The sequence below is a fragment of the Rhipicephalus sanguineus genome, chromosome 8 (genome assembly GCF_013339695.2).
Source record: "Rhipicephalus sanguineus isolate Rsan-2018 chromosome 8, BIME_Rsan_1.4, whole genome shotgun sequence".
Classification (NCBI taxonomy): Eukaryota; Metazoa; Arthropoda; class Arachnida; order Ixodida; family Ixodidae; genus Rhipicephalus; species Rhipicephalus sanguineus.
Genome location: NC_051183.1, coordinates 6,218,687 through 6,240,504, shown reverse-complemented (window position 1 = coordinate 6,240,504; position 21,818 = coordinate 6,218,687). Strand labels below are relative to the sequence as shown.

The window sequence follows — 21,818 nt, the reverse complement described above, 5'->3', positions numbered from 1 at the left end:
GCTCGTTTGTGACAGTGGTAGAGCATCGGACGCGTTATTCGAAGGCCGCAGGTTCGGTCCCTGCCGGCGGCAAGTTATCTTTTCGTCCACTTTACTTTCTTCGCATTTATATCCCAATTATTACAAATAACATCCCCTACACTTTCCTTGGCATTATTGTCTGTTAGTTCTCATTAATATTGTTTCATAAGTTTTTTTCCGTGCAAATAAATCAAGTTACGAATAAACGTCATTCATTTTAAATGAACTTAGATATACCGTGCGATATGGTATGATACTGAAATCCGCATTCCACGCATCCGAAATCCACGCTCAATGAATGTGAAGGGCCGACGTCAAAAGTACGACTCGAAAGACGTCCATTTCTGCTCTTCGCAAATACATTCTGCCAGCGGACGGAGAAACGCACGTGTTTACATCTGCCAAACTCGAACAGAGAAACATGGGCGGTTTTGAACAAGGTCGTCGGCAGTCGCGTCACGCAGCAGCCGGCGCTTCGTATGGAAATTCTACGCCGACGCTATCCTGCCTTTCACTACTGCAAAGCGTGGATGATGACGCGGCCAATGACGTCATGTCGGCTTCTCCTCCCGACATTCCTTTGCACCCTAGAAATCACAGACATTCTTCGTGCAGCAAGCAGTGCTGGGCCGCGCGCAATAATTATTTTCTGCCTGCGGAAAAAGACAAAAGCGTTGCAAAGTTTTACACTTGAGCGTAGATGTGAATCCAAATCTGTTAGCGACGTATAGAAACCAAGAAGAAAGAGTAGTAGTGGACAGAAGCACACGTCATCTTTGTTCGAAATCCAAACGGAAAGGCAGTTTCTTAGCGCTGTTGTAGACGAGGACACAAAGGAAGAGACACTAGACACATGGGCGCTACTCACAACAATAAAGTTTATTCCTTGATCGCTTCGAACAAAATTGCCTTCACTTACACGTCACAAAACCATGTGACCTTCGTGAGATACCGGAAGCAGACAAAACCGGACGAATGAACAAAAAACAAACACTTCCGGTATCTCACGAAGGTCACATGGTTTTGTGACGTGTAAGTGAAGGCAATTTTGTTCGAAGCGATCAAGGAATAAACTTTATTGTTGTGAGTAGCGCCCATGTGTCTAGTGTCTCTTCCTTTGTGTCCTCGTCTACAACAGCGCTAAGAAACTGCCTTTCCATTATGCACCAACAAGCCCACATCGCTACGCTCGTAGAAATCCAAACGCCTAATTTCTTCCTTCTTTGCTGCGGCAGATGACGGTACTGGACTTGAAACAAGCGTTTCAACACGCGAGTCGAGCGCATCGCTGACATACGCCATTACAGTCTAACCAGCATATATCAAACTCGCAAAAGGATTCGATACATCGGATAAATCGACATACAACTTTTAATAAAGTTATTGCATTCACGAGCGAATTTCGGTTGCCTTCACGGCACTGCTTCACGATAATGTAAGAAACACGGCAACACGAAACATTATTTTTTTTTATTTTACATTTTCCCGCGGTTTGTATATGGGGATGCGGCGTAATATGCATTTTTTTAATTTTATTTACAAATACTGCCATCTTGCACAGCAAGATATTGCAGGAGTGAGTACAAACACAAGATAAAATACAACACATTAAGTCACACTAAATCACATTAGGTCACAATAAATACAACACAGAAAAAGTATACACATTAAGTATACACACTGAAGTATACACATTGAATGGGCAGAACATCAGGAAAGTATACACAGCTGATCAGTGAAAAAAGTTTGGCAATTGTTCAACGAATTCATCGTTTGACAGCTCGCGCAGGGAGCCCGGAAGACCGTTCCAAGTATCAATAGTGTGAGGAAAAAAGGAAAACGTGAAGCAATCAATGGATGACTTCAAAGGAGCTATGTTAAGGTGGTGACTTCTCCTTGTGATTCGAGAAGAAGGGTTAGTAAAGGCAATGGGTGCATCGATAAATGTTTCCCCATGAGCGATCTTATGCAACAGGACAAGACGGTCACAAGTGCGTCGGAGAGCCAAACTTTTTAGCTGTAATTCATTAGCATATAATGTAGGTGAAAAATGGCGATCATAACGCTTATATATAAATCTTATGGCTTTTTTCTGAATAGAATCAAGCATATTTATATCATTGGCATTATGCGGTGCCCATACGACAGACGCATACTCTAGTAGAGGCCTTATTAGAGATCTGTATGCTACTAGTTTACATTCCCTAGTTGCATCTCGAAGGTTTCTCTTTAGGTAACCCAGCTTTCTTAGCGCCTTATTTGATATATTCAGAATGTGAGCATGCCATTTCAAGTCAGGGGTGAAAGTAACACCGAGGTATTTGAAAGTGTCTACACTTTCGAGCTTGTGGTTACAGCTAAAATATGAAAACTTTAACGGATGCTTTTTATTTGAGAAAGTCATTGAGACTGTTTTTTTGAAGTTCAGTGACATCTGCCATGTCTTACTCCACTCGCAAAAACGGTCGAAAACTTTATTTAACTGCAACTGATCTTGAGTGCCAGCCACATCAGAATATACGACACAGTCATCGGCATAAAGTCTCAATTTCACAGAAGTCCCAGCAGTTACGTTAACGACGTCATTTATATAGATGATAAAGAGTAATGGACCCAGTACCGATCCTTGTGGTACACCGGATGTAACACCGACCTGAGATGAGTGAGCACGATTAAATGCAACAAATTGTGTTCTTGAGCTCAGATAGTCCTGTATCCAGTCTGTAAGTTTAGTGTCATGAATTAGTTCCTTGATTTTAATGAGAAGCTTATTATGACATACTGTATCAAAGGCTTTCCTATAGTCAATGAAGATGGCATCAAGCTGTCCTCTGGCATTTAGTGTGGATGCAATATCGTGGGAGAATTCTAGTAATTGTGTCACCGTCGAAAAACCAGAACGAAAGCCATGTTGAGCATGTGAGAGAATATTCTGTTCAGACAAGTACTCGATGATATGTTTATAGATGATGTGTTCCAGTAGTTTACAGGACGTTGATATTAATGAAATTGGCCTATAGTTGCACACGACCTGTTTATTGCCATCCTTATGTATGGGAACGACCTTGGCGCACTTCCAGAGTAATGGGACAGTAGATGACTCAACAGACTTTGAAAAAATGACTGATAAATACCGAGAGGTCCATACAGAATAACGTTTCAAAAACATATTAGGTATACCATCTGGCCCGGCGCTTTTCGTTGTATCAATTTTGAGTACAAGCGATCATGGGCGATCATACGTGAGAAAGTGCGGTACAGATGTAAACATCGCCTCAAAATCTTCATACGCAGCCGTGCACACTCGTCGGGCGCCGGAGGCATGTAGATGTCGGCCTCGTTTTTCAATATCGTACTCAGAGCGCTTCTCGGGATGCTGTACGTCAGACGTGCGTTCTCCACTCTACTGAGCTTTGTCCATCAGGTTAAAGAACGAGCGGAGAAGCGACCGGCGGCGAGTGGGGCGGAAAACACCGCACCGGTCGCTCTCCAAAATGCGCGCAGAAAAGTACCCACCCGTGAGGAAAAGCCAAAAATTTGAGAGAAAGCCAGCTTCTTGGAGCGTTGCCCGACGTTCGATATACCAAGTGTTTCGGCTATTTTTGTTCAATGTAGCCGTATATTTTCCTCTGTATTGACGTTAAAGCGGTGCCGCGTTCGAAAATAGTTTGATATAAAGGATAATTCGATTTACCTGAGTTGGATACAGTCGGGTTCGACTGTATATAAACCCATTAAAGGGCCCCTCTCGGAGGTCGAAATTTAGTTGCGGTGTGTTGCAGTTGTGCATGAGCCTACAACGAGCACGTAGCCCCGAAAATTTCTCCGAAATGGCGCCGATCGACTCTCGCTCGTTTCGCTCTTTCCATCGCTCCGATTTTCAGCTGGTATCCCCCTCCTCGCCGAGGGAGAGCAGGGTGCGCGCCTGCTAGCAGCCAAACAGTTCGTCCAATCGACAGCGTCTGCTGCACGCTACATCCCCTAATCACCCAGGTGACGTCACGACCACCGCTGGGGACACCGTTAAGGCCCGCTTAGGAGCACGACGTTGTTTCTTGTTGCCGCGGCGCGTAGTGCTGCCGCGTTCAGCATTGTTGATCTTGACTGCGTTCCGGACTCGTCGGGCGCGTTTACTTGAAAATAAAATAGCGGAGGCAGTTTTGGGACTGTTGCGCGTATAATAAAATAAAAGCTGCCGAACTGTGCTCACAATTCCCCTTAAAAAAAAGCTGTTCTTGGGGCTGACTGGGGATTGCAAATGAATTGTGCGGAACTTTTCAATGACCCTTCCATGATTGGGGATTGGATGAACGCAGCGAGAGGGAGGAAGGGTACTTCCGCAATGCGTACTATCACGAGGGCCAGGCGCATGTGGCAGTGCATTTCGCACTGAGGTCTAGACTCCTGCCCGCCCGAGTCGTTTCGTGAACGTATTACCAAAATTGGCATGTCATATGACATGCGTGCATGAGGAACATGAGCGATAGGTCATGAAATGCATGTGATGTGTGCGCCATGATATACATGGCAATTTGTCATCGTTACGCCAGTGGGGCCGTTTCATTACAAGAATGTGCGTCACATGCCGTGCGTGTATGCTAAGCACGAACAACAGCTAGGTCACGGCACGAATCTTCATTTATTTATTTATTTCATAATATCCCTAAAGGCCCCCGAAGGGGTATTACATAGGGGAACAGACACATGAATCAAATATATGAACATTTATACAATGCAAAACAAGGTTATACAAAATAACGAAAGCAAGCTAAATACACACACAAAAAAACAAAGGAACAAAAAAAAACACAAGATACTTCGGGAAAAAATGAAAAAGTAGTAGAGATAGAAAATTTACTGATGCAAACATAAAAAAAACGCCAGGCCTGCGCTAAAACCGCAGCACAGTCACAGCGAAAGCTGGAAGAGCGGCGTTTCTAGAGCCCATTAAGCTCTCTTGGGGCTACAATACAAGTACACTAGAAAGGTACCCACTACGCCATCGATCACAATTTTTGTGAAGTTTGGAACCACCTACTAAGCCATTATTCGTCATTCTGCGGAGAAGCGAGGCACCAGCTACACGTCTGTAAGGCATTATGTGCACTTTGTTCACGCGACGACTGATGACGATGAAGATATATGGCTCAGCCCTTTGTAATGGGTTGGAATCTTTAAACGGCCCACCAGTTATGTAATTTGCATTGGGTGACGCCCGGTCACTATTTCCCTCTCCCGTCATGCTGTATAACATACGTTGACGTGGGAAAGAGACGGGGGGGGGGGGGGAGCGAAGAACTTTACTGAGACCCCGAGGAAATGGATCATACGCTTATGGGCTTCCTTGGCAACCAATACAAGTGCCCTTGCGAGGAACCCACTACGCTATAAATCATTCTAATTTGACTGAGACCTAGAGGAAGTGTATCATGCGCTTATGGGCTTCCTTGGCAACCAATCCAAGTGCACTTGCGAGGAACCCACTACGCTATAAATAATTGTAATTTTTGAGAAGTAGGCCAGCAGGCACTCTGCCATTTTTTGTCATTCTACGGAGAGCGTTGGTACCTGCTAAACCCATGTAAGGCATTATGCGCACTTTGTTGATGCTGTGCCTGATGATGAATAATTATGGCAGGGTCCTTTGTAATGGGTTGGAAGCATTCAACAACCTGCTCGTTGCGCAATTCGCATTGTGTGACGCCTGGTTACAGAATTCGCGTTGTGCTACGCTTGGTGCTTATTTTACTCTTCTACCACGCTATATTGCATATGCTAATGTGGTTCCTTCCCGACATGAAGCCTGTATAGGACCTTTTAGCAAAGCAGTTTCAAGCACCGGTATGGCTCAGAGGTTGAATACTGGGCTCACACGCAGAGGACCCAGGTTCGAACCTCGTTCCATCCTGGAATTTTTTTCTTATTAGTTTTTTTTCTTATTTCGAGCGATACTGGTTACGGACACCGGCGGCGGCGGCGGCGGCGGCGGCGGCGGCAGCGGCGGCGGCGGCGGCGGCGGCGGCGGACAACTACGGCGCCAAAAACGGCCGGTGAAATGATCTCATAACAGCTTTCGCTGTAAAATAAGGGCACTAACAAATAGAGTATGAAAGGGAAAAAACTAAGACGAAGTCATGATCGTAACGTACACAAGTTTGCAATTAATGAAAAAATTAATAGGATTCAAGCGTGTACAATGGTCATGAAAATCGTTAACAAATGATCACAACAAGAAAATTAAACACTGATGTACATATCAAGAAGCCTAAAAAGAGTACGCGTGGTGGATATCTAATCGGAAATGTTGAGTAAAAGTTCGTGAAATGTTGTGAAATCTTCTTGAGTGGCAATGTGCGATGGCAGGTTATTCCATGCAACTATTGTTCGGGGAATGAAGGAATTAGCATAATGAGCTGAGCGACAAGTTATACGTTTTATCTTGAAGATATGGTCTGTGCGTGGAAAGATGGCTGTTGGTGTTTCGAAGATGCGGTGAAGGTATGGGTGATGATAGAGTTTGTGTAGAAGCGAAAGGCGGGCAGTCCTGCGGCGATGCGATAAGTCGTCAAGCTGAGCGCGAGTTTTTAGTGCTGAAATGCTGGTATAGGGTGAATATTCAGAAAAGGTGAAACGGGCTGCACGGTTATGAAGAGATTCGATTTCTTGGGTGATGTAGATTTGTGAGGGATCCCAGATAGCTGATGCGTATTCGATTTTAGGGCGTATTAATGTGATGTATGCTAGTCTACGGAGATTATCTGGAGCATGCTTGAGGTTGCGTTTGAGTAGACCTAATGAGCGGTTAGCTGATGCCAACGTCAGGCGGATGTGATGATGCCATGTAAGGTCAGGCTGTAAGTGGACACCTAGGTACTTATAAGAAGTTGTCAGTTGAATTATGTTATTATGGATTACGTGGGATGTCGGAATACGGTGTATGCGCCTTGTAACTGATAATAACTGTGTTTTAGCTGTATTAAGAGTCATCAACCATGTTGAACACCATGTATTAAATGCGTTAAGATCAGCTTGAACAATATCTTTGTCATTGTCACATGAAATTATTCGATAAATTACAGTCATCCGCGAAAAGTCTGATGTGAGAGGACACGCAGTTAGGTAAGTCATTAATATAGATTAGGAAAACTAAAGGGCCAAGAACGCTGCCCTGCGGAACACCGGAGGTTACGTTGGTGGATGATGAGGTGGTGTTGTTAACAGATGTGTATTGCGATCTAGATGAGAGGAAATTCTTAATCCATCCAATAACAGTTGTATGCAAACGATGTATGCAAAAGTGACCTTTTGCATACATCGTGAAGCCGTCGCGATCATTTCATTAACCCGAATGCACATGCATGCGCGACAAACACGCTGTAATGAACGACATGACATGATCGCCAATAATGAGAATGTTATCTAAAGACGGGCATGCCGTCAGTCAGATGACGTCAGTCATTTCTTCAGCTGGGATGTGTCAAAAGGTATAAAATATAACATGAATACATCGCATTACATGTACCGTATTTACTCGTATTAGAGCCACACTGATTGGCAGACTTTCGGCTAGTGTTGTGTAATGATGCGTTCAGTGCTTGAGTACTGTTGACTAGCGCTGTTTAATGTCGGCTAATTGCGGACTTGTGTTGGCTAGCACATCATAATGCTGACCAACTATCAGGTGGCGGCCAGTTCCTTCTAATGTCGGCTAGTGTTGACTGCCTCTCGCTAATGTTGGTTATAGACACCAAGGTTTCAAACTCGGAATGTTTGCCTTGTTCAATTTAGTGGTGCAGGTGGGCCCCTTCTCACATTCTGTCTTGTTCAATTCTCCTGCACAGTATAGGTAGCTCTGGCCGCGCTTTAGTGACATATTTTAATGTGGGCATGAAAGTAATCACGAGTGCATATTTGAGTTGGCAGCACCTCACGACAACGCGTTTAGTGGCAGCTCTGTGGCGTTTTCCGCGAGCGTTGTCGACGTCACAGACAGAAGACGGGGAGCTCATCGCCTTCCTCGTTCTGTTGTCGGGCTGCTCTCTGCAACGTACACACATTTAAAGGGACACTAAAGGCAAATATTAAGTCGACGTTGATTGTTGAACTAGCAGTGCAGAAACCTCGTAGTGCTACTTTTGTGCCAAGGAAGTGCTTATTTTGAAATAAAATCACGTTTTAGTGGTCCGAATCGCGTTAGCGCACATCAAATCAACCACCTGAAAACGGTATTTCTCACGGCGCTGTTGCCGTGCCCAACGTTGCCCGCCTTTACTGCGCGGCGACGTGCACTGGCGGCGTGCACAATTCGGGCATCCGGCAACATCACATGCATGCGGCATTTTGTCGAACTTTCTGTCAGAGCGACTTTCACGAGCGCGCAAAACACACGCGGCAGTACGAGATACCGAAACTACCACTGAGACGCGACCGCGTGAGCGAAGCAGGGTGCCGGGCGAAGCGCAGTTCGGCGAAAACGGAACCTTTGAAACACGCGCGTCGCTCCCCATGGCTACGCCAAAGAGGTTCTTTTAACACGAAAGTGTTTTATGCCGGGGTCCACCAAGTACATCCGTCACGGATATGACGTTGATAAAATGGACGCCAACGGGTGAGAAAGAAAAAAACCAACAAAAGGTTCCCCGCTGGGAATCGAACCCACGACGTTGCGGCCGCGACGGCAAGCGCCCGACGCGCTACCGACTAAGCTAACTCGGGAGATGCTAGATGCGGCGCGAACGCGCCTTATATCTTTCACACATTCTCTTTCGCGGCGGGCGGAGCGGGCAGGTGCCGCCGTCTGTGACATGTGAGAAGAAGTAATGCTTCACGATCGACACTTAGTAGCGCTTACTCCGAGATTGCACGCGATATCGGAGGTCGTGGTTAAAGCGTCTCGATACCAGCGAGGTACACTGGCCGCGCTGGCGTCGCCGAGGCACCCTTGACCCAGTTACGTTGGTTACTTTCTTTCTTTGCCTTTCGCTTCGCGTTAGCATGCGTCGGCTCATCGGAGTAGTAAAGCTTCCACATGCACCAATGGGATTTCTCCGCCGCCGACTGCTTCGAGTGCGAGAGCACCGACTAACAAAACTGCTGCAATACGCGTTGCAGAAAGGATGCGACTTCAACGGGCGAATGTCGCGCCTTGGTGGAGCGAGACTAGCGCCTGCGAGACAGAGGCCAGCGGGACGCACGCGTTTGCGGCTCAGGCTACGAACCTCTACCTCCCGTGTTGCTGAAGCGCAGTGTATGTTATGTATGCATGAGCACAGCCGTCGGCTACCCATTACTAGAAAGCGCACACCGTGCCGTTTCTCTCCTTAATTGACGACGCTTTGAAGAAGTGCATACCGGGTACCAGTGTTGATTATGAGCTTGTTGATATCATCCTTACGCGGGATTCACGATTCGCTGTGTCCAAATATATGTTCACACCGTCAGCTACCACAACGGTTTAATCATGATCATGGGCGTTAGTCGTCGCGATAGAGACATGCTGTCAACATGAGTGCATCCACGTCAAACGGTGCTATAGCTGCCAAACACGAATAGACATTGTACAAGCTCTCATATATCTCTACACAATAAGCACTGTGAAGACACGTTTTCGCTTTCGTGTTATACCGATTCCTATGACGGAGGGATCAACCATGTTTTTTTTTTCCATGAATCAAACAGAAATGAATAAGCGGTATTTTATTACGTCTCTTGATGCACGGAAGGTTCTTTTTGTATGGCAGCTAGTTTGATTGCGAGTGATTATTTGAAGTCGGACTCTCTCACATCACCGGGATCATTTCCAAAATGTCCCGCTCGTGGCGCTCATCGTGATACATTTAGTTTAATTTCTCGGTAAGTAGGGCGCTGCTGTTGATAATATTGCCGTTTTAGACGTTGTCATACATTGAGTTTTCTCTGAAACAAACTGTTATTTGCCTTTAGTGTCCCTTTAAGTTTTGGAACTCCTCCTCTCGATGCGGGAGCGACCTACACCGTGGGGGCTCTGCGATCCATCACCACGTGAACGACGGTCAGGAGGACGCGAGAATTCTCCAAAGGAAAATGGCGTCGCGCAAATGATACGAAATGGTGCGCATTTGTTTCAGCGCAGTTTTAAGGTACAACGACGCTGCAGTGTGTGACGCTATGGATGGTAGACGTGCCGAGTCTCATACGCCATACTTTTTTATTCCATTCACGCGCACTTGTTCATCGTGGGCTTCTCCTGCCATGGCTTCATGTGACACACGATTTCCCCTCCCCCGAAGGAGTGCCCGAGTTAAAAACAACAAAAATGAAAGAAGGGAGTCTTCTACGAGAAAAACAGGCCAATAGTTCCATGTCCCTACTGAGTTCTATGAGCTCGCCGGAACTTCAAACATTGTTCAGCAGTCCGGTGATGTCCAGCTCAACTCTGGTGGGCGAGGCTGGCCGTTCCACAGCAGATGACATAGGCTTCCCCGGCGCCTGGATGCTGATGAAAACACAGCTTGGGCTCCCGTGAAAAACGAACAAGGTTGGAATACCGAGGCCGGTCAGATGTCGTCGGTTTCTTTGTTGTGATTTATGCACACGCTGTGCTTCGAGCTTGCGGTTTCGTTGATCGAGTCTGACGGGACGATGCCTGTGTTCTTCCAGAGTACAAGGGTGGGATTCATGTCTTTTTCGACGTTTTCTGTGCTGGTGTCGTAGTTTCGATCGAGGCCGCAGTCTTGATTTCTCTTGCTGAAAACTTCCTTTATGACCTTCCTTTCTGTGAAGATGTCTTAGATAATGAACTTGCCTTCGGTTTGCCTTGCTTTCCACTGTTCTTTCGTCGTTGTCGTTGTCATAGTATTGGTTGTAGTCGACTGAGTTGGTCCACTTGCCTGTACTGGCCATGGTGGTGTGGAGCCCTTTCGAAACATGACTCTGATTTCCTTCGCAAGTTGATGTGATGGCCACTGGGCAGCTGGTACACGGTGGGCTGTTGTGTTGCTTGTCAGACAGCGAAGGCTTGGTCAATGGTGAATACGTGTCACCTTGCGGAACTATCGAGCTGAGAACATCCGACAAAAAGCTCTGCTCTGGAAAGTCGTGGTGCGGTCTGGTTTCGCGCACGTTCAACAGCTCGTTGAGAGTGAGTGTAAGGATCTTCTGAGCCGTCAGGTTTATCGGTAATATTGTCGTAAGGTGATGTCAAACCCGATTGTGGGCCATGCGTGCGACACGAGATGTCAAGGGCATCTGAGGCTTCACTAATGATAAGCCGTTCACCGAAGGTAGTTGTCTGAAAGGAGCTTGTGTCATTAGAAGTCCCACCTGCGCTTTTGTTTTCATTGTTGGAACTTGTGGTGTATGGTGAATCCACATCGCTTTGACAGTCCGGTGGTTCAGCGCTGGAGGTTGCCGCAACAGACATGGCTTGACCCGATGCCGAATCTTTCTTTTTGCGGAATAACAGAAATAAGCTCTTCTGACGCATTCAAGTGAAGAGAAAAGTCGTGGCTTGGTCGATTACTTTCCCGACTCATCAGCTCCTCCATCTTAACCGCAGCGTGCTTGTGAGGCGGGTAGTAAACGCTATGGGCAACCGATGAGCCAAGTGATGGAAAACCAGGTGGTGGCCCACGTATGCGAGCTGAGGAACCACGTGCATCGGGTAGGTCACCTCGAGTCCTACAATGCTGTGATGACGCAGAAAAGGCCGACATGGGGAACCAAAGCTGGATCTTCGGGTGAAAGTAGTTGGATGCCTTTCAGTTGTTTCAACTTGTCTCTTTGGGAATTCTAGATACGTTTCTGTCGTTTGAATGTACTTCGTATATTCAGAAGATTCATAAGACGGGGCAATCGTCGAGGGCTTTCCAATATGAGGCCCCATTTGGCAAAGGTGCCTGCGACTCGAAGGCTGCTGGTTACCGTGATGACCGAGTTGAAATATCTCCCGATAGGGCGTTGTATACAGACGAGTCTCCATGGTATTCTTTAAAATGAATAATCATTTCTTCTTTGTTTTTTTCCCATGATTCGTCGTTTTGAAAGATGTGTGTGAGGTAACATTTGAAAGCCTCACCGGTGACGTAGTTGTTGAAGTTAGCGACCATGTCCCGTTCGTAGCGTTCGAAAAGGTTGAACCATTCCTCTACGGGTCCATCGTCCGCTGATCCGGCGTACTGTGGGATGTCAAGGTCCGTCGATGACGATTGTGGTCGCTGTGTGCAGCTAGGACCTGCTTCGATAGTCCATGCGTGGTCAGGGTGTCTTGCTGAGAACTTCGTGGATGATGTGCGGTTGATGAAGTGGTTGCCAGGTCTTCATCCTATCGACTTGTGCAGCGCTAGATGTGGGAGACGTGCTGTGGCTCAGACGCCATACTTTTATTCCATTCACGCGCACTTCTTCATCGTGGGCTTCATCGAGGGCTCCCCCCGAAAGAGTACTCACGCACTCTTCCGGGGGGAGAGGGAATCATGTGACGTATGCAGCCAGTCAGGTAGAAGCCGGCGAAGAGGTGGCGCGTGCAACAGAATAAAAGTACGGTTTATGAGCCACGGCACGTCTACCACATCTAGCGTGACACATGTGACGTATACGAAGCCAGTCATGTAGAAGCACAAGCCACGAAAGTTACCTCGAGATGAAGCGCTGATACAAAGTCAATATTTGCGCGGAACCACGGATCCTCACTTTAACATGTCTACAGCAATTCATTCCTGAAGTACAGGTATCGTGGTCCGTTTAGTACGTTTGTGACTTTTTTTCTCAAAATTCCATCTGTAGAGTGAAATTAAACAAAGTACCAATAAGGTTGAAATTGTTAATACATAACGGGATGATTTCAGCGCGCACAGAACAGGAAAGACGGAAGAAAGTAAGCGCTGCTGACTCACAGCTCAGCTTTATTGGTGAAAAGGAAGCACACACAGCTCCAAAGCGCATGTGCAAGATGAAACAAACGAAAATTCACAAACAGCGGGGCCAGAATGCTTGCAGAAAAATATGATCTACAACCTCATCAAGGAGTATACAGAATGATCCCGACGCACTCAAAAAGGCAAGTTCTGTGCCCGTTCGTACTACTGACGGCTCGCATACAGTTATTTGCGCACCTCTGAATGTAAAAGGCTTCAGTGATTTCGCGTGTTACCTTATTTATATGACTAAACAAAATTACAGTATCAGACCACACATGATATGACACTGGCAGTTCTTGCAATGATCGGCTAGGTGTGAATTACTACTTTCATTTAATGACTTTTGATGTTCTTTCAAGCGAGTGGTAATGCAGCGGCCAGTCTGACCAATGTAAACACGGCCTCATGTTAAAGGTATACCATGTAAACCAGGGGCGTAGCCAGGAGGGGGGGGGGAAGGTTCAGCCCCCTCCCCCGAAATTTTTCAGTTTTGCTGGCGTACATATACACGCACACATACAAACGCACGCACGAACATACATAAAGTATGGTTGAACCCCCCCCCCCCCCCCCCCCCGAAAAAAATTTCTGGCTACGCCCCTGATGTAAACTACTTCTGTCCTGCACATTAAAAACTTAGCGTTTTCTTTTGCAAAACAAGGACACTTTTTTCTTCTCCTGCTTGTCGAGCTTTTTTTTTCCCAGCACGGCAGATTCGTTGCACCTTGTTGCGAGCTCTAAAGACGACGTCTACGCCAAACCGCTTAGGAACATGTTCACGTGAAAACCGATGGACATAAGGTAACACTCCGAACCGTTTGCGTTGCGTGCCACTCTTAGCTGTAGTATTTCTTGGTTGAACCTTCTTAGCTACCCTAATGATTTTCACGCGAGGGCGTTAAAGAGCTCGTTTCGCAGGAATTCCGGTATCAGCGTCGTTGGTTGTGAGCGAAAAATCATCTTCTTGTCCGTGACCGAAAAATGGAGAAAGATACAAATAAAATAAATAATAAAAATGTTGGGTGCGAGTGAGAATCGAACCGTGTGCGGCCTGAATGTCCAACGAGACGGAACGTCCAACAGTGGACATTCAGGCTCGTTGGACATTCCGTCTCGGTTGGACATTTCGTCTCATTGGACATTCCGTCTCGATTGGACGTTCCATCTCGTTGGACATTCCGCCTCGGTCGGAAAATTAAAATGATTCGCCAGTCGGAAGAACCGAAATCGTACGTAATAGCTAGATTACATGTAACCCGGCAAAGTAGCCACAATATTGTGGACAACGGGTTTGCATACTTTACTACACCTGCAGCCTTCTCTTGAGCGCTCTATTCAGCCATTTATTTAGTGCCACCCTTTCCATCGGTGGGATCCAAACCCACAACTTCCGAATTACGCGTCTGGTGCTCTAACAATTGAGCCACGGCAGAGGGCGCTCCCTCGTCCATTTTATTGCTTTCAATTTGGGTTATAATATCATTACACTAGAGTTAAAAACAACAAATAGTGTGCTTTCTTTCGCTTAATTGGCTGTTGTTGTTTAACAAAGAAAGGAGCCCCTCGAACAATTCCCCCCCATTTCGCACTTTCATAGCGGGAGGGCTTCGTTCCGGCAGACGTGATGCAGCATGCGAGGGTTTATTGGTCAGCTGCCGCCTCGTGTAAAGATCACGTGCCTCGTGACGCCCTCTGGCAAAAAGTGTTCCACACTCACCGCCTTGGCTACGAGTAGCGCTGGCTGACACGCTCGAGGACTAAACGCACATAAATACCCCACAAATTGGACGAGGGAGCGCCCTCTTTCGTAATTCTTTAAGGGGGTGCGATGTTGGATTTCTGACATCACACAAAGTATGTAATCAAACAAAATAAAATAACATCAAATGTACATATGAAAACTAAATATAGAAAAGAAAAATAAGACAAACAAAAGTTGAAATTATGATAAATGCAGCAAAACAAATTAACAAGGGAACGAAATAAGATGCCCGACGCCACAGTGAACATTTAAAAAACACAAAGAAAATACGATCTTCCGTACGAATTTCGAACTAGGACAAGTTCTACATTGAACATTCAGACACGTTGGACATTCCGTCTCGCCGGCCACGTGACCCATTGGACATTTCGTCTCGTTGGACATTCAGGCTCTGAATCGAATCGAACCCAGGCCGTCTGCGTGGCAAGCAGGTGTTCTACCACACAGCCACGCCTCTGCTTTTTTTTTTCTTTAATGAACTGCGCTGAAAGTAACTTCCATGCTTCACAAACATACGCGTCCTGTATACAGGTGTCACAGTACGAGATGTAATATCGCAGTAATATTGCGGGGTACAAGCGTATATTGTCATCGGGCGTCACACGATGTGAATATCATAACGACTTGCTGGTTTAAAGCCAGACACCCGTTACAAAAGGCGCACACATTACTGCGCATATTCCCTTAAGACCACGTAGTGGGTGTATCATCGTCATCATCATCATCAGCCTGTCTACGCCCACTGCAGGGCAAAGGCCTCTCCCATGTTCCGCCAATCAACCCGGTCCTGTGCTTTCTGCTGCCACGTTATACCTACAAACTTCTTAATCTCATCTACCCACCTAATTTTCTGTCTCCCCCTCACGCGTTTGCCATCTCTTGGAATCCAGTCAGTTACCCTTAATGACCACCGGTTATCCTGCCGACGTGCTACGTGCCGGGCCCATATCCATTTCATCTTCTTGATTTCAACTATGATATCCTTAACCCCCGTTTGTTCCCTGACCCACTCTGCTCTCTTCCCGTCTCTTAAGGTTACACCTATCATTTTCCTTTCCATCGCTCGCTGCGTCGTCCTCAATTTAAGTTGAACCCTCTTTGTAAGTCTCCAGGTTTCTGCTCCGTAGGTAAGTACCGGTAAGATGCAGCTGTTATATACCTTCCTCTTGAGAGATAGTGGTAGACTACCATTCACGATTTGATAATGCTTGCCGAATGAGCCCCATCCCATCCTTATTCTTCTAGTTATTTCACTCTCATGGTTCGGCTCCGCGGTTACTACCTGTCCTAGGTAGACGTACTCCTTTACAACTTCCAGTGTCTCGCCACCTATCGCAAAGCGCTGTTCTCTGCCAAGATTGTTCCACATTATTTTAGTTTTATGCATATTAATTTTCAGACCTACTCTTCTACTTTCCGTATCCAGTTCAGTAATCATGAGCTGTAATTCGTCTCCCGCGTTACTCATCAATGCAATGTCATCAGCGAATCGCAGGTTACTGAGATACTCTCCATTAACTCGTATCCCTAATTCTTCCCAATCTAGGGCCCTGAAAACCTCCTGTAAACACGCGGTGAATAGCATTGGAGAGATCGTGTCTCCCTGCCGTACGCCCTTCTTTATTGGGATTCTGTCGCTTTCTTTATGGAGGACTATAGTGGCTGTGGGTCCGCTGTAGATTTCTTCCATTATGTTTATATAGGCTTCGTCGATGCCTTGATTCCGCAGTGCCTGCATGACTGCTGATGTCTCCACCGAATCAAATGCCTTCTCGTAATCTATGAAGGCTATGTATAGGGGTTGGTTGTATTCCGCGCATTTCTCTATCACCTGATTGATAGTATGAATATGGTCTATTGTTGAGAAGCCTGTACGAAATCCTGCCTGGTCCCTTGGTTGATTGAACTCTAATGGCGTAATAATTCTGTTAGCAATTACTTTTGTAAATAGCTTGTAGACAACGGACAGTAAGCTGATGGGCCTGTAATTTTTCAGGTCCGTGACGTCCCCTTTCTTATGGATCAAGATGATGTTGGCATTCTTCCAAGATTCTGGTATCCTCCCCGTCGAGAGACACTTCGTATACAGGGTGGCCAGTTTTTCTAACATAATCTCTCCACCGTCTTTCAACAGGTCTGATGTTACCTGACCCTCACCAGCGGCTTTGCCTCTTTGCATTCCCTTTAGGGCTTTCTTTACTTCTCCTGTCAATACTGATGGGATGTCAGATTCCTCTGGGATATTACTGCTTCTTACGTTATCATCCTGACTGTCTTGGCTGCTGTACAGATCTTTGTAAAACTCTTCCACTACCTCAACTATTCTATCCATATTGGTTGTGACCTTGCCTTCCTTGTCCCTTAATGCATACATCTGATTTTTGCCGATGCACAGTTTTGTCTTCGTAGCTTTGAGGCTTCTTCCGTTCTTTAGAAAAAAAAAAGAGGGTGACCTTATTTTTAGGTCTGGCGATCCCATGCCGCCAATTTCCCACAGGGTGGGTGCCCTCCCAAGCGACTTTGAACTTCGTTCTGCCGAGCACCAGGCCGGAAGTGCGCTTGTCCCTATTTTACCGGTAGGTACCCGGCGGCAGCAATTCTCTGCCTTCCACAGCAGAGGCGGATGCTCAACTATTTCACCAAGGCTGTGGTGGGTTAAGGTGCGCCCAGGGGTCTTTGCAGAACCTTATGGGGCCACCTTTCGAGATGAGTACCCATCTGGTTGAGCGTCCGCTTCCAATGCGGGAGGTACCGGATTCGATTCCCAGTGCCGACCGGGAACCCACCGGTTTTTCCAAAGGGGTAGAGGAGTACACCTACCTGGCGCTCGGTTGTTAATGCTTTTGAGCCATTACATAACGATTTGAGCCATTACATAAGGTACACGTCTTAGTGCGCTCATTCTGTTCAGTGTCAAGTGGCGCACGACAATGAGGGCGGCCACGCAACACGGAGGCAGAGAAGGCAGACGCCAAAGCTCGGCGTGCTGCGGCTATGCGACCACTTTGTACTTTGTCAATTACATTGCAGCAATGCACAATGAACTTCTCGAGTAACAACATACAATAAGAAATATGCACTAAGTGGTCGAAGTAGGATATCCCTATCGCGTTCAACTCTTAAAGGCGAAGCTTAAGCTTTCCCCATCTTTTTAACACGAAAGTGTTTTATGCCGGGGTCCACCAAGACTTCAGTGACGTATTTCCGTCACGGAAATGACGTCGAAAAAACGTACATGATCAGATGGCAAAGAAAACAGTTCCGTCACCGGGCATCGAACCCACGACCGCTCGGTCCGCGACAACAGATGCCGGGCACGCTATCCACTGCGCCAGGGTCACAGACTCCAAAGGCTTTAGAAACACGCCTTTTATATCTACCACTCTCCCCGTCGGCGGAGTGGTGTTGCTCTGTGGGAGTGGTAAAGTAATTCGTCATTACTGTGGCCTTCGCGATTAGCACCTCCAACGCGTTACACGTCCGTCCCATTCGGCCCGTTTTCAATGGTTCAATTTTCTCAATGCCTTAACACACCGTGAGGGGGCGACATTAGTGCAAGCGTCGTAAAAGCGCCTGCCTCGCTCAGTGCATCACGCTAATCCAAACAAAAAATATCTCTGCGACGCGCGTCTGCCTCACCTGGCTGTAACACCGCGTTATCCGCTCACGAGCTCACCCCGAGAAAAATCGCGGCCGGGCTACCGGGGCGGCACGACGCGCTTTGCGTTTCCCTCTAGTCCGGCCGTGGTGTTCAATCACATTGTAACATGCCGCGGGATGGCGACCAAGTTCTGCGTCCAATATGCGACGCTCCTCTGGCTATCACACCTCGTTCTCTGATTACGCTTTCACCGTTAACTACTACAGCTACCACAAGGGTTTATTTAATCAGTTAGCATGGAGCAGAGGCGTAGCCAGAAATTTTTTTCGGGGGGGGGGGGTTCAACCATACTTTATGTATGTTCGTGCGTGTGTTTGTATGTGTGCGTGCATATACACGCAAGCAAAACTGAAAAATTTCGGGGGGGGGGGGTTGAACCCCCCAACCCCCCCCCCCTTGGCTACGCCCCTGGCATGGACGTTAGTCGTCAGGATGGAGACGTACCACCAATCATCAAAGTGGGTACATCCACGTTAAACGGTGCTATAGCTGCGAGACATCAATATACATTTTGCAAACTCTCTTATATCAATTTTCAGTTACTTCTGTAAGGGTGCGCTTTACTTTCGTGTTATTCCGATTCATATGACGGAGGGATCAACCATGTTTCTTTTCTGCCGTTCTACAAATAATGTACTCTGGGAATGCAGCCGATTTGAGCCTGTTAATTTGACTTTTAAATCCCAGGTGCGTGGTGTGAATGCGCGATTTGAACAAGGACGGCGAGACACTGCTACTCCATGTTCGAGTGACTTGAGTGAAGTGGTTTAACTGATCTCGGATTATAAATCCTGTCCTGATTTCAGGTACAGGGTTAAGTCTTTGTCTGTTCCGTGTGCGCTGAAATCATTCCATTATGAATTCCTACCAAATAGCAGTTTTAATTACTTTTGCGATTGTTTTTCGTTGGGAAAATTTATTGCGATCGTGCAGTGTGCCACTTCTTTTTTGATTAAGCGCGCTCAAAGTTCAGAAATTGCAAAACGGGCGGAAAAGTGTTTCTGGCGGCTGAAATTTGTAATTTTTTTAGGGAAACGAAATGTTTTTGCGCCTAAATTTCATCAATATGGAGCCCCAGGACCACCTGTTCGTTCTTATCTTAAGTTGACCACCTAGAGATGTTTAATGTAAGTGTAGCGTTTCACCCACCACACCGGAGTGCGGCCGGGAATCGTACCCGCGACCTCGATGGCGTCGCATTAGGACCACTTCGTGTTGAGCAGTTCCTGCCACGTGGTGCAACCTGCCTCTTGCCAGAGGTACTTGTACAAGCTGCTTTTCCTCTCGGGAGGCGTCAGGAAGAGCCGATGAATCTGCTCGCACGCGGTGCAGCCGAAGGGGGGCCTCTCTATGGCGTACTGCTTTTTCCACTCGAAGTAGCGCTTGTACTCCTCGGGGTTCCCTTGCAGCTCTAGCAGGTACGTTGCCAATTCTCGAGCTGTCCTGAAAGAGGCGAAGTTTATGTACGACCCCGGAGGCGCCACCGCCGAGTAATTGGCGCCGCCCATCACGACGGGCACCATCGAGTTGAGCAGCGGCAGGAACAGCTTCTCGGTGCTGTAATCCTTGCAGATGGAGTTCTCGAAGGCCAGGTAGAACGAGTAGTTCGCCGCGATTTCCCGGTAGCAACCGAAGTGACGCTCGCGGCAGCGCCGTCGTCCGCAGCGACCGAACACGTCCACCGGGACGACCTTTTGCAGTTGCTGCACGTAGCTCTCGCGGCGGCTGAAGCTCTCGCAGTTTGACACGATCCACGCCACGGGTCTCGCCTTCGGGTCCGGCGCCAATATGCTCTCGACACGCGTTCGCTTGCGCACCGTCCTGAAGCTGTGCCTGTGCACGACGTCGGCGTCGAGTCGATAAGAGAGGGTCCAGTTGATGCCCAGCTCATCCAACCTCGAAGGGTTCGAAGGCAGTCTGTGCGGAGGCTCCATGGCGTACAACAGCCAAGCCTGGTCGGCTCTGCGGCGACGAGGCAGATTTTTCCAAAACGACTTGAAATAGCTCTGCAAAACGACAACGTCGCTTCTGTCCAGCTCGGCTCGGTCTTGGCTGAAGTTGCACGCAAATGGGCACTTCTCGATGGCATCGCGTCCGAATATGCGATCAAAAAAATCGTGCTGAAAGCTGTGCCACATAAGAACGCGATAAGTTCGCCGTGGCGAGTAGTGACCAGGAGGCGTCATATCACGGAGACTGAAGGCGTAGAGCGAGTACAGCACCGAACACACGACAGCGCACAGCACAGCACACGGTAACGCTGACTTGACCTTGCACCCTCTTCTCATCTCGCATCGCAGGCGCATCACTTGGAACTGTCGACGGGTGTCCTGCAACGAGATATAGAAAATGCCACCTGTGTTTCGCTCAGGGGAGTTAGACAGCTACAACTTACTGCTTGCGAGTATTTCGGTTCGAAAGCACTGCATGCATGGCTGAGATGGTGTGCGCTTGTGAAGAGACGCGGGTTCGTAAAGGCTTAACCGTGGCCCCCTAAGCTCATTTGCTTTCCGTGCTGACCGATAGACGGCGAGCATAAGCGTGCGACGCTCTCCACACCGTGCGTGCACACTGGCCGTATACGTATTGAGGCATAGGCGGTGCGCGGGTACGCCTAACGCCCTCCATGCTTCTCACGGGTCGTATATAGTAAAGACAAGAATGGTTTGTAGGTAATTTAATGCGTACAGAACAGAAAACCGGCGCTCTGTTAGTGACAGGATGGGTACCAAGGGACGGGATTTGCAACCCCAGAATGGCCGAGAAATACGTTGTCTCATGAAATTAGGGAATACGCAGGCAGGCACGTAGCCAGGATTTTTTTTCGGGGGGGGGGGGGGCCCAAGGCCTAATTGTTCGAAAGAAAGTCTTTCCATGGCAAAAATAAAACAAACGTTGCCCGGGAATATAAAAGGCCGGACGAATTTCGGGGGGGGGGGGAACCGGGCCCCCCGCCCCCCCCCCCCCCCTTGCCTACGTGCCTGTACGCAGGCATACAGTGGTATCAGCTCGCGAAAAGATGCATTTCGAAATCGGTGGGAGAGGCCTTTGTCTTGCAACTGGCACAAAATAAACCACTGCTGCCGATGACACGCGCTTCATTGTAATAAAATTTCTGTGTGTAATCTTCCGCCTTTCACCAAAGCGTTGGCCACAGATCAAGCGCATGGTCAATGCCTGAAATTGCAGTTTTAGTAATATCAAAAATTCCTAGGCACAAGAACTTTAATGAACGCGAAACACCACGTCTGTGTCAGTGATGCGTCAGTGACCCTGCGCGGTGCGGAATGGTTTGCGAGTACGAGTGGATAAACGCGTGGTAGGTCTTTCTGAGCAATCTCCTCTGCACGTTGTCCCGGTTTACCAAACGGCTCGTGGTGTCGTAGCTTTGAATAATGTCTATGATAAAAGAAGGCGCACGGATATATACGCAAGAAAATGCGCGCCGTCCACCGCGATGAAATTCAAAGGAAACAAA

The 21,818-nt window shown here is 47.5% G+C and overlaps 1 protein-coding gene across 1 annotated transcript; it reads right to left on the bottom strand.

Annotated features, from left to right (window-relative positions):
* Positions 1 to 19,503: 19,503 nt before the first annotated feature.
* Positions 19,504 to 20,642, bottom strand: LOC119401266 (alpha-(1,3)-fucosyltransferase C). The gene has a single exon (XM_037667955.2). The coding sequence runs from the start codon at positions 20,626 to 20,628 to the stop codon at positions 19,540 to 19,542; it is 1,089 nt and encodes a 362-aa protein (XP_037523883.1). The 5' UTR covers positions 20,629 to 20,642; the 3' UTR covers positions 19,504 to 19,539.
* Positions 20,643 to 21,818: the final 1,176 nt, after the last annotated feature.